Raw genomic sequence first — 17542 nt, 5'->3', positions numbered from 1 at the left:
TTCTGAGCCATATGTTTGTGATTATTACAGCGCCATCTATCACAAAGCGAAAAAAGTGGTCCAACTAAAACATTCATATTTCTTTATGTAGTACACGAATATGTAATAAAAAACGGGGGTTCCTATTTAAAACCGAGCGAGGTGGCGCAGTGGCTACCACACTGGACTCGCATTCGGGAGGACGACGGTTCAATCCCGCGTCCGGCCATCCTGACTTAGGTATTCCGTGATTTCCCTAAATCGCTCCAGGGAAATTCCGGGATCGTTCCTTTGAAAGGGCACGGCCGGCTTCCTTCCGCGTCCTTCCCTAATGCGATGAGACCGATGACCTCGCTGTCTGGTCTCCTGCCCCAACCGATCCGATCCTATTTAAAGAAACGCAGTTGATATCCGTTTGACCTATGGCAGCGCCATCTAGCGGGCCAACCATAGCGCCATCTGGTTTCCCCCTTGAAGCTAGATAAGTATCGTTCTTTGTAGTTTTTTGGTTTGACGCTTATTTCGTGAGATGTTTGGCCCGGTCACGATCAATGGACCACCCTGTATTTTGGACAACTCTATTCTCCAGTGTTATTGACAGTCTAGGGCCCCGCGTGAGACGAACGGAATCAGCTACACGCTGTTGTCCAAAGCTCCATCACGAGCACCTAATGAAAGCTAAAAGCTACGCCTGTGTTCATCGCTGCTCTCTTACACGCCGTTAGGAGACATCTCTCTGTAGAGCAAGATGATACCCGCGCTGCAACGATGCGAACAGGACACGAGAAATCCACTTTTTCTGGTCCCGCGTTACGCGCCGTGGAGTAGTGTCAGGAAGTAATGGCTCTCCGCAGAAGGATCGGATCCGCGCGAGTGGGATGCCATCGGAAAATCGCGAGAAAATGGATGCTGGGCGTCGCGTCGGCGTCGTGGCCCTATAAGGCATGCGCGGCGGGGCAGAGAGCGCGGGGCGCGCCGAGGCGAGCAGCCGCCGGCCTCTGCCGGCCGTCCTCCCCCCCACATAGACCCGTCCGATCCGGTCGCGCCGGCGCAGCGCGGCGGCCACGGCGCAGCCGCTCCGCGCATGCGCCGCCGGCTCGGCCCGAGCGGCCTTCCGCGCCACCAGTGCCGCTAGGAACCTGCGAGTGTGAGCAGTGCCTTCCTGCCAGCTCTGCTCTGAGTCGCGACCATGAGTGATCCCAACCCCAGCACGCAGAGTATAGCGGACTACCTGGCGCAGTTGCTCAAGGACAAGAAGCAGCTGGCTGCTTTTCCCAATGTCTTCATACACGTCGAGAGGCTCCTGGACGAAGGTAAGCTGCCGCCACACGGGGAAAATCTAGGACGGAAACATTCGCGTCGCATGTCAGCGGCGCCTCCTCCTGTGCGTGGGTGTGTGAGTGTGCGCGAGTGCCGTGGTGCTCCTTCGTCAACTTCGCTCTCTTTCCTGCGTGTGCATTGTTACGCAATCGCTTGTGCCGGGTCTTATTTCTCTATCTGGTGGTATTCCTGTTTTAGTGGAAGGTGGTGTGCGTGCATGTGCAAGGCGGTGACTCGGGCCGGATCATATGATGAGTATTTTCGCACCTCGGCTACGTCACGTGCTATTCTTAGGACAAGCGAAGGCGCGCAGCTGCAACGGTGCGACGACGCTTCCGCGAGCTTCAAGGGCTTTCCTGCTACTGTGTGCTGTGCTCCGGTGGAGAGAACCCAGATACGCAAATCCCAAGACTGTGGTCCCACAAATGTGTTCCTGTCGGCAGTCGGAGATGCGCTCGTAATTCCTGTTGATGCAGCAACGGGGCCACTACAAGTGCCTAGACTGACGTATTTTTAGGAGATACGCGCTTCTGCTCGTACTTCTGCTCGTTCCGCCAGATGGTGAGAGCCTTTTTGAGAACGAAATTTGTCGTTCGTGCTGCTCCAGGATGTAGTTCATTGCAACTTTAGGCCAGAACTTTTTTTTTCGCATCGTTTCATACGTAATATTGCATAGACGAAGCTTTCTTTTCCTTGCCGTTCCATCTAGTAATCACGACCACACGCAAATAGCTCTTAAAAATTGCGTTGTCGCTAATCATGTCGGTCATTAATAGGGCCTGCGGATAGTCCATTTCACTTACTGCATGCTGGCGATAATATTGTTTTTTCTTTGTCTCGGACGAGGCAGGGGTTGTGGGCGAGATAGGCAGACGCAAGGACGGGACGGGCGCGCGCACCCCGCCGCATTCCTTAGCGCTACTGCCTGGACGGCAGCCATCTTGAGAGGAGTGCCTGTCTGCTTCCCCCCTCCCCGCCCTGCCGCTGCCAAAGTCTTTCTGTTCTCTTCAGCGCAGACCACAAAGTGCCAGGTTCAGTGTAGATTCCTTGCCTGCGTATATACAGAATGCCTGGCGATTTGAAAACGTCAACAACCAATGTAAAGAGATGCAATAGACGGATGAGTGCGCGCAACAGTTGTTTGCTCCCCGTCTTCCCCTGTACTTTCCCCTTCTGTAAGAGAATGGTCTAAAGTCTCGGGTATCTCTGTTCTCCGCATAAGCCTATGTAAATTCTAGTGTTTTTACGCCCTCCAGGAGTTTACAGTGTCGCCACGAATCTTTTTTTTTCTGAGCAACGCCTAGCCGGTATTGCTGAAGACCGTGTCACTTCCGCTGTCTTTATCGTAGAACGGCACTTTTGTTTTGTTGGCGTGCTTTCTGTGTCTTTCATCAAATCGTACCCTCTCTGATTTGCGATCAGGGCTTAGATCAGTTATGATATTCCAAATCTGTTCACTGACAAGTTCTATTCCGAAACGTCTCTGATACGGTGTGCAAGTTTGCAGACAAGTCAGAATATCCAAAACAACGAAAACCAGTACGAATGGAATAAATGATAGATAATGTTACCCGAGAATGAGGTGGTGTCACGCCTAGCGACTTATTCATCTCCAGACTTCATTGAAGGACGTGTAGACATCACACATTTTGAGATAATGCCATTCCGATTAAAATTTCCATTGCACGATCTGCGTAACACCGAAGAGACCATTGTAGATTCTTTTAAGTGCGAAGCTTGACTTCTCACACGGTTTATTTTTATGCTGCCAAGAACATGATAGATCAATTCCGTACATTTTTCTCTGGTGTTTTTACTTGCTAATCTCGACGCGAAAGTGTACAGAAACTAAAGAACTTCGTAAACAAATCGCTTTTAGTTCTGCTGTTGTACAATTCTGTTGCAGCTACGCGTGTTGAGCAGGTGATACAGTATTGCTTTTACAAGTCATCAGTTTGGGAATTTTCGTTTACTTAGCAGTTACTAATGCTCCCTATATCTATGTCGGAATTTGGCACTGCGCCACCGCTTCTGAATGCGTCAGGGATCAAATGAATGGTACGAACCGATGAAGCAGGTTGAGTTCTGTCACGAGAGTTTTGTGGCGGTGCTATGCGATGGCGTGTTTTGACGTGCAGCCTCGGTGAGTGTAAGTTCCAGAAGTGTCAGTGCTCAGCTGACATTGCGTGACGTTGATATCGCCGAACACTGGTGTCACAAGCGAGGGACCTGTCGCGTGTAAACACGCAGTGTTGTACTGACAACAGCTTGTGCTGTGCCCGGCCGTAGGCGTAAGCAACGATGCGCAGTAGAGTGATACTGAATGTTCCCAGGGGTCCTTTTCCTGTCGCTCTGCCTTCGCTGTTTAGTAACTTGCGTAGATAGCTCATAGCCGGCTGCGGTTTATGCATACTGTGCCTCCCACCCCCCACCCCCCTATTCTTGCTACAAAGTCAGAGTTTTGTAGGGAAGGGGGGGGGGGGCAGTGCCATAAATCTACGAGGATTATTATGGTTGATCTTACCTCAACATGTTCATGCCGAATCAGATCTAGTTAGTTACATATCAGAAAAAAGTAAAGAACTATGTCTAAATTCACTTTCGGGGATTTAAAGGAACCGTAACGGTACAGCTGGTGGAGAACCAGTGTTCTGTGTCCTTCAACTGAGACTGCGGGAAAAAGCAGGACACAGAACTTGGTTTACACCCTAGTTATTTTATGATGTGACTCCTGATGAGGAACCAGATTGTTTCTTCAACGATGTGTTTACAGATTCATTATCGCGTCTTAAGAGTCAAGACACGCGTTGCTCAATTTGCGTGATGTTACTCCGAACTAGGAAACAGACGCCATCATATTAATTTCTGAAATGGTGTCTCTTTAATAACTACTTTATGTAAAGAAGTTGGCTGTTTTCATCTTCAACAGACTCCGACATTAATTCCAAAACATGCGCTTTACAGTTTTCCATAGTTACAAGATTGTGGAATGTTGAAATAATCGTGGTGAAGTAAGAAGAGAAACGGAGACTCATAGAAGCCAACCATCTTAACGCAGCACACACATGTATTTCAATACTCTTGTCGTTCCCAATATTGTAGTTGCAACAGGGTCAACAAGCACGACAAGCTTCTTGAAAGAAACTGGTTTCTTGCGCTGTCCGTCTTTTTATATCGATTTTATTTTTATTATTTCCATACAAAATAAAATTTGTGTAAAAAATGGCTTTTTTATGATCTTTTGCCTTAGTGAAATATTCATTATCCAGTAACTTGTAATTAATTCTTTGACAGAGAAACCAAATTTTTTAATAACTGCTAATTACGCGGTTGCTTCGATATTTTAGTTGCTGCACATCTAATACGCAAGAATAGAGATAAATAATTCTTCAAAGAGTGCTAAAAGTCAGTAAATAATGTTGTACCTATGGGGGATTTAAGTGTCATTACATACTTGTCCTACTGAGCGAAATGTGATGTTATGAAATTATTTTCAGAAACAATTGTAGACATTAGCCCCATTCATTTCCGAAAATAATTTGTATAGATGAAAGCGAAGGCTTTCTTGGCGAATTTCGGTGACGAAGTTTCATGGAATGTACAAACAAAGTTGTTACTCGACTGATACACCAATGTTTCGCCCATCGTTTGTGTTGTTAAAGCGCATCTAAACCGCCATAGATTTGATGCCCTTCATCCTCATTACAAAAGTCACCTTTTATATAGTTCATTGCAGCACACCTGAAAACAAAAACGCCCATGTCGAAGTTGCTAGTTTTGCGTGTTTATGCTGAGAGACTCAACGAAAAAGATTAGTGGTTTGCTATCGTTGCCTAGGAAAACAAACTGATGGATATTTACACTGAACCGAATTTCTCTTTACGCAGCTGTAATTGATCCGTTATTGCCCGTGAAAATGATGGAAAATGTATGTCGGACTTCGAGAAACGATTGCTATAATACGTTGAAGGTGAAGTTGTCTCGGTGCTAGAAAATTTCTGTCAGCAGTGAGGTGTTTAGAAATACTCGAAAACCGCCATCGGTCTGGAGGGAATCTATTTAAGGTATCATTGGCTCCTTGAAAACAGGTGTGTCCGTCCGCATTTGAAAATTCCGCAGAAGTTCCACGAGGTGACGGCAGTTTTCAGGATAGGATCCAACACTACCAAAGTCCAACAACGTAGAAAGTAAATTTCGAATTATTTAGTAAGTTCTCAGAGCATTTCTGTGTTCAGTTACTGATTTCTCCAATTTTCTATTTATTTTCATTATTTTGTTTGCAGTGGAGTTTTCTAGGAAGAAGCTGTCGAGGAAGCGAACAGCGTCACACACATTCTACATGCCAGTGCCAAATATGCATTCGTTTTTCAGTATTAGGGTAGGACTTCGATGGCTACAGAAATTCATCGTATTATTTGCCCGTTTCTTAGCGTTTAGCCGAAAATTGGACATCACAGGATATAGTGCTGAGCTTTTAATATGAGTTCACATGATTCAGTGCACGCACTCCATGTTTCTGATAGCTTGGTTGGAAATGAGTTTGGAGATAAGATTCTCCGCTGTGACGTATGAGCCAGTAATTAATGGCTCGCTTCTGCGAATGCATCCCAAGGGTTAAGGATAATAATGTTTTGTGTAGGCGGTCAATGACAGCTTGAAGAAGCTTCTTAATAAGTGACTGTTTTCGGTCAGTTTAGGACCGTTTGCGGGTTATCTGAGCTTCATCCGTCTACTTTTTCCACTTGAATAAATAACCTAGTAGAATCTACATCTGTACATCCCTAGCTTGCTAAACTGAATGTTTAAACTGCGGTATTTGTTCCGCCATTCTCTCTCCAGTTAACCCATCCTGGTGGGGGTTTCGGAGATATCAGAAATATCTAGGAATCTCTTGAACAAGTGCTCCTCTGCGGACGGTCTGTAGTTACTGTTTCCACGGATAGTGTAATAGAACAGTAGTGGATTTCTTCTCCTATTTACATGCAATACTTTACATTTACTTACGCTTAGGGTCAACCGCCAGTTCCTGCACAAAACCATCTATCCTGCGCAGGTCTTAGGCATATGTTTTGGGTTCCGCAGATCTACTGTGATAGCCTTCGTTGTTCTACATGCAGTCACGCATAGTATATCTGCAGCTCAGTCGCAGTATGCGTAATTCTAGCAGTGTTTTATTTACGAGCTGACAGCATTTCCCGGGTATTCATTTTGCCAATTTTCTATCTGAAAAGGTAACAAAAAATGAACAGTTTTTATAGTGAAGTATTTCATCTCCATATATTCGTGAAAACACACTTCAAATTATGAAACCACCGTAAAAAGAAATACACACAATGTATAAATGTATATGTACAGTATGCAATTTACAAAACATTATCCTGGACAGTTTCCGTACGCTGGGCGCAGCTGATTGGCGTGTCTGCAACACGATTTTGTAAATGTATCTGTGCCAAAGCCTCTTCATAGCTTTATATACGGCTGCTCTTTTCGCCTACAGCCGTTTGTGCTTAGCAGTTAAAAGCTGTCAAAAGCTCTGCCACATGCCATGGATTTCGTTGGCTAGACTGTAGGCGTTTCTTAGTAGTAAAGAATAGATGTATTAAAACTTCAGGCATTATGGGGCATTCTTTTCAAATATGTCAATGTCTATGACGTCATATCTCCTGAACTGTGTGTAGTACAATGATATACTTATGTGGGTGCATTTAGCGGCATATGAGGAAACTGCCGGCGAAATTTATTGCGAACACAGTTAGTAGCACAGCAGTTATACATTTAAACTCCATGCATGATGATGCTGCAGTTTCACGCATCTCATTGTTTATGACGTCATATCCTCTGAACTGTGCTAGGTTGTTGTTGTGGTCTTCAGTCCTGAGACTTGTTTGATGCAGCTCTCCATGCTACTCTATCCTGTGCAAGCTTCTTCATCTCCCAGTACCTACTGCAACCTACATCCTTCTGAATCTGCTTAGTCTATTCATCTCTTGGTCTCCCTCTACGATTTTTACCCTCCACGCTGCCCTCCAATGCTAAATTTGTGATCCCTTGATGCCTCAAAACATGTCCTACCAACCGATCCCTTCTTCTAGTCAAGTTGTGCCACAAACTTCGCTTCTCCCCAATCCTATTCAATACCTCCTCATTAGTTACGTGATCTACCCACCTTATCTTCAGCATTCTTCTGTAGCACCACATTTCGAAAGCTTCTATTCTCTTCTTGTCCAAACTGTTTATCGTCCATGTTTCACTTCCATACATGGCTACACTCCATACAAATACTTTCAGAAATGACTTCCTGACACTTAAATCTATACTCGATGTTAACAAATTTCTCTTCTTCAGAAACGCTTTCCTTGCCATTGCCAGTCTACATTTTATATCCTCTCTACTTCGACCATCATCAGTTATTTTACTCCCTAAATAGCAAAACTCCTTTACTACTTTAAGTGTCTCATTTCCTAATCTAATCCCCTCAGCATCACCCGATTTAATTTGACTACATCTCATTATCCTCGTTTTGCTTTTGTTGATGTTCATCTTAGATCCTCCTTTGAAGACACTGTCCATTCCGCTCAACTGCTCTTCCAAGTCCTTTGCTGTCTCTGACAGAATTACAATGCCATCGGTGAACCTCCAAGTTTTTATTTCTTCTCCATGGATTTTAATTCCTATTCCGAATTTTTCTTTTGCTTCCTTCACTGCTTGCTCAATATACAGACAGATTGAATAACATCGGGGAGAGGCTACAACCCTGTCTCACTCCCTTCCCAACCACTCCTTCACTTTCGTGCCCCTCGACTCTTACAATTGCCATCTGGTTTCTGTACAAATTGTAAATAGCCTTTCGCTCCTTGTATTTTACCCCTGCCACCTTCAGAATTTGAAAGAGAGTATTCCAGTCAACATTGTCAAAAGCTTTCTCTAAGTCTACAAATGCTAGAAACGTAGTTTTGCCTTTTCTTAATCTTTATTCTAACATAAGTCGTAAGGTTAGTATTGCCTCACGTGTTCCAACATTGCTACGGAATCCAAACTGATCTTCCCCGAGGTCCGCTTCTACCAGTTTTTCCATTCGTCTGTAAAGAATTCGCGTTAGTATTTTGCAGCTGTGACTTATTAAACTGATAGTACGGTAATTTTCACATCTGTCAACACCTGCTTTCTTTGGGATTGGAATTATTATATTCTTCTTGAAGTCTGTGGGTATTTCGCCTGTCTCATACATCTTGCTCACCAGATGGTAGAGTTTTGTCATGACTGGCTCTCCCAAGGCCATCAGTAGTTCCAATGGAATGTTGTCTACTCCCGGGGCCTTGTTTCGACTCATGTCTTTCAGTGCTGTGTCAAACTCTTCACGCAGTATCTTATCTCCCATTTCATCTTCATCTACATCCTCTTCCATTTCCATAATATTGTCCTCAAGTACATCGCCCAGGAGGTTCTTATTCTTACAGCGATTGTTGCCTAACAGTAGGGGTATGTGGACCAAGTTCGGTTTAGAAGCAAATATCTACGAAAGATACATACTTACGTACGTTTCTATAATATTTACGGACAACATGTAGAATGGTTCACTTTTTGTAAAACTTGTTAATGTACGATGCTCGTATAATTGCTTCTCTTATAACGTGAAAATGGCCCTAATCCGACCGAGATCAGTTGATTAGTGAAGTGCGGCCATTGTAATGAAGTTTAGTTGCTGTACTGCATTCGGAGCACGCAGTGGAACCGTACTGCCGTAACGGTAGCGACAGCCTCCAGCAATGCGCCTAACGGTGACACAGTGGCCTGAAGCCAGCACGACACCTGAGCTTCATCGCAGACTTCGCTCGCAGATCAACGTTTTTACTGAAGCTGCTCGCTACTTCTTTTGAACAGCTGAACGAAGTTCATCGAAACAAGTTTCACGAACCACGACGCCACATCCTGTGAATGTCTTCATACTAACGTGGCCAGTGACGTTGGTAGCATTAGAAAGCACAATGCACACTCCTTTCCACGAATTCCAACAAGACGACATTCCTCTGTTACTGTTCGGCAAACGAGTTGCATCCAGAAGCTTAAGGCACGTGAGCTTTCCATTCTGCGCTGTTACCAATATTCACAGACCCGGAAAGGAAGAGAATCGAAGCGTTTGAGGCGTGATTTTCTAAAAGGATGCCCACAATTAAATTGACTGATCCGTTGAGAAATGGGGTGGTGCTTCGCAGAATCTGCGAGGAAAGGGCAACTTCAAAAACACTTGACTAGAACAAGAGATAATGTGATAGGATGTGTTAAACATCAGAGACTTACCTTGCGAGGCGGTACAGAGATCCCTAAGGGCACGAAACTGTAGGATAGGAGAAAAAATAAAGAACGCTGTATGGAAACACCGCCTTATTCAGTGGACTAATATTCAATCTACTTATTCTCTGGGAACCACTGTACACTTTGTGACATATATTGAAATTTGTTCACGTCCCATTCGCTGTTGGATCGTGAGATAAATGATTATTTCATTCCCAGCTGTTATTTGTCTTCCTGTAGCTTCACCAAACACGTTGTAGTAGTTATTCGGAGATGAGGCTAGCACATGAAAGAGTAGCATGGAGAGTTGCACCAAACCTCCTGGGACCTCTGCTGTTCCTGATCTATATAAATGACCTGGGTGACAATCTGAGCAGTTCTCTTAGGTTGTTCGCAGATGATGCTGTAATTTACCGTCTAGTAAGGTCATCCGAAGACCAGTATCAGTTGCAAAGCGATTTAGAAAAGATTGCTGTATGGTGTGGCAGGTGGCAGTTGACGCTAAATAACGAAAAGTGTGAGGTGATCCACATGAGTTCCAAAAGAAATCCTTTGGAATTCGATTACTCGATAAATAGTACAATTCTCAAGGCTGTCAATTCAACTAAGTACCTGGGTGTTAAAATTACGAGCAACTTCAGTTGGAAAGACCACATAGATAATATTGTGGGGAAGGCGAGCCAAAGGTTGCGTTTCATTGGCAGGACACTTAGAAGATGCAACAAGTCCACTAAAGAGACAGCTTACACTACACTCGTTCGTCCTCTGTTAGAATATTGCTGCGCGGTGTGGGATCCTTACCAGGTGGGATTGACGGAGGACATCGAAAGGGTGCAAAAAAGGGCAGCTCGTTTTGTATCATCAAGTAATAGGGGAGAGAGTGTGGCAGATATGATACGCGAGTTGGGATCGAAGTCATGAAAGCAAAGAAGTTTTTCGGCTCGGTGAGATCTGTTTACGAAATTTCAGCCACCATCTTTCTCTTCCGAATGCGAAAATATTTTGTTGAGCCCAACCTACATAGGTAGGAATGATCATCAAAATAAAATAAGAGAAACCAGAGCTCGAACAGAAAGGTTTAGGTGTTCGTTTTTCCCTCGCGCTGTTCGGTAGTGGAATGGTAGAGAGATAGTATGTTTGAGGTTCGATGAACCCTCTGCCAAGCACTTAAATGTGAATTGCAGAGTAATCATGTAGATGTAGAAACCAGTCTTCGGGCTAAAGGCAGCATCATCAACAAGAATATCGTCAAGATTTGTAAGTCGCCAACTGAAAAGTATTGGAATCTTGTAAGCAAGGCTTTACGATGAGTACAACATCTTTGACTGCCGTTCGCGTTTTCAGAAGAAGTCATTGGTGTGACACTGTCTTTGCAGCGCTCTAGTGTCAACCCGGTCTGATACTAATTTCACACACTTGAGCAATATTCTACTACGACCCTGCAAATGTTTCTTGATAGATCTCACTCTTAATCGACTGTAGTTTTTCAATGTCGTATCAATAAATTGAAGCATTCCATTTTCTCCATGTTCAACTTGGCTTTGTGGTCACCCCACTTCACACCTTGTTTGCTATTAGGTATTAGTACGAGTCGACTCTAGCTGCTACTTATCAGATTGTATAATCAAACGGCATTTATTGGAATGCACTGTTCAACAGTTTTCTACGTTAAGAGGCAGTCACCATTATTTGCCATGTATATTTTGTGAAACGGTTCAACTATTTGGTACAATTTTTATTGTTTACAACATTCTCGTAGGTACTATTTCCCGCGGAATTATGAATGTATGACAAGAAATGAGTCTGTTTCACTTCCTTGGGGTACATCACATACTTCTTCCCGTCATCCTGGTACATGGGAGATTAAAAATTCATCGTCGGAAACATTGAAACGTTTCATAAACATAAATTAACCACGAATATCCCAGGACGAAATGACCACGAAACAATTTTCTGTTTTGGGTGGCGATGAGAAGCGATCTAGATGTCACTCCAACCGAGGCAGTTACTCAATAGTGTCACCTGGCTGCTCGGTGTTGCCAGCTCTGACCAGCCAGTATGCGGCCCCGTCCGCAGCACTTAATGTGAAAGGGAAGTGCCTCACCCACTAATGAGCTTCGTAGCAGACGCGGAAATTCCACGTTTCCTCCGTGCTGCGGCAGCGGCGTATCGTTTGCCTCCCTGCAGTCGCTATCTGCTCGTAGACCCGTATCTCGTCGAAGAGCACCGTGTCTGGAAGCACTTGGCTGCAGGCTGCCCCATTTCTAGACCAAATGTTGTCCGACGCCAGGACTGCACGCAAAGGGAACAGTTGGAGAGATTTAACGTCTCTCCCCCAAAAAGTCGCCCTATCTCTACCACAGGCAATTCACGTTTGGGTAGTAAAAGCCGTGGTTGTCACAGGAATTCGGTTCTCTCTCGAAGTTGTTTAGGGACTCCACGATTTGAAAAGGATATTTTACAGTCGACTGCCACTGCCTGACATTACACTATCTGTTCTCGAGAATGCGTTAAGTATTCCGTACCGAAGACCTAATATTACATTAATGCATAGTGATGTACGGATAAAACGAGTTGTGCTCCGATGTTTCTGGTGTGCACAGTGAAAACAATTAAATTATTGTAGATTTATTGTTATAGCTGGAAGCTTCATTGCCAGGCCTACATTCTACTGTTGACTAACTTGAAATTGATCCAGATTTGACACCTGTAACTGAAGTTGAATACGACGTAAGTTTCTTTATGATGGTCTATTTTAACAGTCCTCTTTATTGGTATGAGTGTTATGGTGAGCGACCTTCCGTAAGCCGCTCATCTAGTGACCCAGCAGGCGGTGTAACACCGTACTCAAACCAGAGTTCTTGCGCAATATCTGGCGACGCAAGCTACGTCACGCCCACTACTGTGCTACGCTTCTTCGTATCGATAACGAATTACAGATCGCCTTGTGTCAAATCTTCATTAAGGAATTGAGCATCTAAAGAAGATCTGTAACTGCATTTATGACGAGCACTGTGGGTTTGCCCGGATTGTTTTTCTCCATGGATTAAGTAACTGAAAGCCGGCAGCGGTGGCCGAGCGGTTCTAGGCGCTTCAGTCCGGAACCACGCGGCTGCTACGGTCGCAGGTTCGAATCCTCCCTCGGGCATGAATGTGTGTGATGTCCTTAGGTTAGTTAGGTTTAAGTAGTTCTAAGTTCTAGGGACTTACGACCACAGCAGTTGAGTCCCATAGTGCTCAGAGCCATGTGAACCATTTGAACCGGACTGGAACGCCTAGAACCGCTCGCCCACAACGGCCGGCCAAAATGGATGCAGAAGCGGCGTTTAAGTATAAACACATGTCAACAAAACGGCGTAATATCCTGTTTAATTATCAACAGTAGCCGGAGGAATGCCAAAAATTTTGTGGTAGCTGATTCATTTGTATTTATTTTCTTTTATTTTTATTTATTTATTTTTTAATACTCATTGGGCAGTGTGTGGCAGAGCTTGCTGATGAATAAAGCATAAATTCACTATGAAGATGTTTCCTTTAGGATAGTATCTCGGAAGCAGGAAGAGTACGTACCAACTAATTACTGAAAAAGTGACAACGAGCGTAACTTTCTCTTACGTTAAGGGCTTCTGAAGAGTGACGATATTTTCGAAGAATGGAGCAATAGTGATAAGAGTACTTGGTGCATACACGTGAGGACGCACCGAATACTCAATAAGCGTTCTTATTTTCAACGTCATTTCAAAAGATTTGTTTCTAATTTTGTAACGCGTTCAACAGAAATTTACATTCGTTCCACAAGTAAGATCCCAATACGTTTTTTACATCCAGTTTCCGGGCAAGTACAGGCGTTGTTGAAAAATTGTGGAGCCGGCCGCGGTGGCCGTGCGGTTCTGGCGCTGCAGTACGGAACCGTGGGGCTGCTACGGTCGCAGGTTCGAATCCTGCCTCGGGCATGGGTGTGTGTGATGTCCTTAGGTTAGTTAGGTTTAAGTAGTTCTAAGTTCTAGGGGACTTATGACCTAAGATGTTGAGTCCGATAGTGCTCAGAGCCATTTTTGAAAAATTGTGGTATGCTAATTTTACAACTGTTTGTAGTTGGTGGGTCATAGTGTAAAAGTTCACACCCGTTTCTGTTGTTGACCTATAGTCGGGATCGTATCCTTGCACCGTCTGTGATTCGAGATTACAAGCGAGTGGTGCAGATGCTGTGACTCCCGTAATGAAGAGGCCAAAGTTGAGCACTTGCGCCAGGGGTCAAGTCTGTATAAGCCCTCGTTCTCCTAGTCTGTGCCCCAAGTGGCTGGCCGTGATTGCGACTCAGCTGCTACCGGACACCGACAGAGATTCCACTATTGTTCTCCAACTCCTATTCTAAAGATGCCGGCTGTGGCAGGGAAGTTTCCTGAGGCGCTGAATATGACACCCACATCTAGATTGTCCCAACAAGTGCGCGCTCGAACATCTATGGCTGCAAAAGATTGCAGATAAGGGTCGAAAACCTTAGAGAATATGACAAGGGTGAAAAAACATGCCTGAAAATTCGCCCGGAGGTAAGCCGGTTGTGGCTGCTCATTGCCTTGTGCTTGCGATGTAAATCCTTCTCCGTACTCATCCTACCCAATGCGCCTTTTTCCTCACAGAATAATTCATGTAAATGCAAGATCTGACCTCTGTAACTCTTTCTTGTCGCACTATATAGGTTCGTTCAATAACTTGTCATCAGCACGTCTTTAACATGCTTAATTTTTTTTTCAATTCTATGCGGTATCGATACAATTTAATACTTGCCCAGTGCGGAAGTTTAGTTACGTCCATAAATTGACATGGTAACAATGCACAATGGAAGTTATCCTGTCAACGTAGGTACATAACTAAAACTTGTAAGGTGCTTGTGGTTCCACTATTCACTAATATTTTGTGTTGGACGTCTAAGATTAGTACAAGGTCTAATATTGGTCGACATAATAAGGAAGCAACTATAAAAGCTATTAGATCCAATTGATATTCACATAAGGATGAAATTAGGTTTCAAAATAATCAGCAATCGTCGTCAGTGTTTTCCATTTTATTATTTGTAGATGTTTTGTGTATTTTATGCAAGGCTGAAGATTCCTTCGTTTGGTCAGGCAACTGGGACTTGCGTTTGCATTTTGGAGAACAGTAAAATCCTGTTGTGGGTGTGTTGGCCTCTGTACATTTCCCGTGATAATAATTGAATTCTTGTCCTAGTTATTGGTCCTTAAGAAAAGTTTTATTTTCGGAAAGAATATAAGAGTATCATAAAGTGTAACGACACTTTGTCGTTTGTTGCGGTGAGTTCATTGACGTTGTTAAGAGCGTGCGAATCGCTTTCGAATGTGGGAATCTTAGCGTTGCAAGCCGTAGTAAGCAGGTAAAGGCGACAGAAATGTAGCGAACTTGTCGCGCGTTGTTACTGCAGCAGTGTGTGGATCAGAGCGACATTTCCTCCGTTATTGCTACCGATACTGGCAGTAGGGCCCGCCAGAATATGAGCACCAGCATTTTCTTCAGGGATTTGAACGCACCAAATGTTAGTCACTTTCATCGATAAATTAGAGAGTTCGAAATTAGTCAGTTTGTCACGAATTTAATGTATGTTATGAGCTAAAAGTTCTATTTGCGTATTGATCAAATGTGGAATGTTCAATACGACGACACGGTGTAACAAAAATTGTGTATTGTTTCGTTCGAGTAGCGTGTGCATGGGAAGTGGTAGATGCGGCCCAAATAATATATTAATTTCACATTCCTAGTGTGATAACTTCGCTTAGTGTCGAGCCTGGGTAGTGCTTCTCGCTAAGTAAAAGTTATTGCATGGCGAGCACCTGCATTTACATGGTGTTCATAAATTAGTTATACTAAATTAGTAACCTTTAATTGTGAACAGGGTAAGTAACTTAAGAAATACGCATATATGATACTGTACTTTCCGACATGTCCAAACAAAAAAAAACACCATTTTTGATCTAGCAGCCATTATGAATTAAGGCACGAGGAATTACAGACCTTGGCTGCGAGTGGGCATTGATTGAAATCAATGGGGAAAGTTGGAAATTTATGCCAGACCGGGGTTCGAACCCGGGTCTTGGGTAGGATAATCTGTGTCCGGATGACCAAGTGGTCAGGACATCTGCCTAGTAAGCAGACGATCCGGGTTCGAATTTTGGTCCAGCACAAATTTTTAACTTTCCCCATCGATTTCACTCGCAGCCAAGGTCTGTAATTCCTTTGTGTCTATCAGAAATGTTTGATAAAGCGCTGAAAGAAGTTTAACTTCAAGTTTTATTCCTGCTTAACACTTCTAGTTCCTGACTTTCCCGCTATATGGCGTGCGCGAATGGGTCATTTCAACAGTCATCATGAAGTCGTATAACGATACAGAGCGTGCACAGTGTTGTTTATGGTTTCATCAATCCAGATACGCTGGTACAATTCAGAGACATTTCAGGACTAAACATAGCAAGGAACCACTTCAAAGAAAAACTGTTATTAATTGGTGCAATCGTTTCACAGAAACTGGCTTTATATCACAAAGGACGTCCGGTAAGGGTCGACCAGCATCTCTGACGCAACAGTTGAGCAACTTCGGCAGTCTTAAACTGGCAGTCCCGGTAAATCAACGACACGTGGCGGCTTAGAATTGAACATGCCTAATGTTAATGTGGAAGATATTGAGAAAATGCCTGCCATTCGAACTCTACAAATTGGCATTGTTGCAAGCTTTAAGAGAGAAAACGGGCCGAGTTTTATGTATAAATGTTTAAGGAATTACGGACTGAAGAATATTTTCTTATTAAAACTGTTTGCAGTGACGAAGCCACCACCCGTAGCTGCAGCAAAATGAATCGGCATAATGTTCGGATATGGGGTGAGCAGAAACCATGTACACGTAGTCGAGCACGCACGGGACTCGCCTAAGGTAAAATGTATTTTCCGCTGTAAGCTCTCACAAGATTTACTGTCCTTCCTCTTTCGCCGAGTCAGCTGTAACTGGTCTGCTTCAACATTATCTAATGTCTCAGTCACAACAGGATATGGGCACAGAATTTATTTTTCAGCAAGATGGCGCACCGCCACATTATCATCGTAAAGTTGTTGCCTATCTCCATAGAAATGCCACGACTTGGATTGGACGGACGTCGTTGAGCAATACTCTGGCCACCACGATCACATGATTTAACCCCAATGGATTTCTGCGTGTGGGGTTACATTAAAAACAAAGGTTTGTTCCTCCGCTTTACGGGAACGTCGACGAGCTGCGACAGGGGATAACACAGGCAGCTACCGTCATACGTCAAGACTTGCTTCACAGGATTTGGCAGAAAAGTGATTACAGATGGGACATTTGTCGTGTGACAAAACATAGTCACATTGGACGTTACTAAATAACACTGGAACATATACTGCATTCAGTGCTGTATCAAACATTTGTGTAAGTTATTCACATTTCTCACAATTAAAGATTAGTTTTGTACAACTAATTTAGAAGAACAACATTCCATTAGAACTACTGATAGCCTTGGGAGAGCCAGCCCTGACAAAACTCTACCATCTGGTGAGCAAGACGTATGAGACAGGCGAAATACCCTCAGACGTCAAGAAGAATATAATAATTCCAATCCCAAAGAAAGCAGGTGCTGACAGACGTGAAAATTACCGAACTATCAGTTTAATAAGCCACGGCTGAAAAATACAAACGCGAATTATTTCCAGACGAATGGAAAAACTGGTAGAAGCCGACCTCGGGGAAGATCAGTTTGGATTCCGTAGAAATGTTGGAAAACGTGAGGCAATACTGACCCTACGACTTATCTTAGAAGAGAGATTAAGAAAAGGCAAACCTACGTTTCTAGCATTTGTAGACTTAGAGAAAGCTTTTGACAATGTTGATTGGAATATTCTCATTGATATTCTGAGGGTGGCAGGGATA

The 17542-nt window shown here is 43.9% G+C and overlaps 1 protein-coding gene across 9 annotated transcripts in view; it reads left to right on the top strand.

Annotated features, from left to right (window-relative positions):
• Window positions 1–1097: 1097 nt before the first annotated feature.
• Window positions 1098–17542, top strand: part of LOC126254159 (protein held out wings) — a 444686-nt gene continuing 428241 nt past the window's right edge. For all 9 annotated transcript variants that reach the window (XR_007546035.1, XM_049955289.1, XM_049955293.1 and 6 more), the window contains exon 1: window positions 1098–1292. Coding sequence is in view for 8 of the 9 variants with exons in the window: in XM_049955289.1 (XP_049811246.1) it covers window positions 1169–1292 (124 nt within the window). In the remaining variant the exon portion in view is untranslated. The remainder of the gene's footprint in view (window positions 1293–17542) is intronic.

The sequence above is a fragment of the Schistocerca nitens genome, chromosome 1 (assembly GCF_023898315.1).
Source record: "Schistocerca nitens isolate TAMUIC-IGC-003100 chromosome 1, iqSchNite1.1, whole genome shotgun sequence".
NCBI lineage: Eukaryota > Metazoa > Arthropoda > Insecta > Orthoptera > Acrididae > Schistocerca > Schistocerca nitens.
The sequence above is the reverse complement of the archived record's forward strand: the minus strand, read 5'-3'. Positions and strand labels throughout refer to the sequence as shown.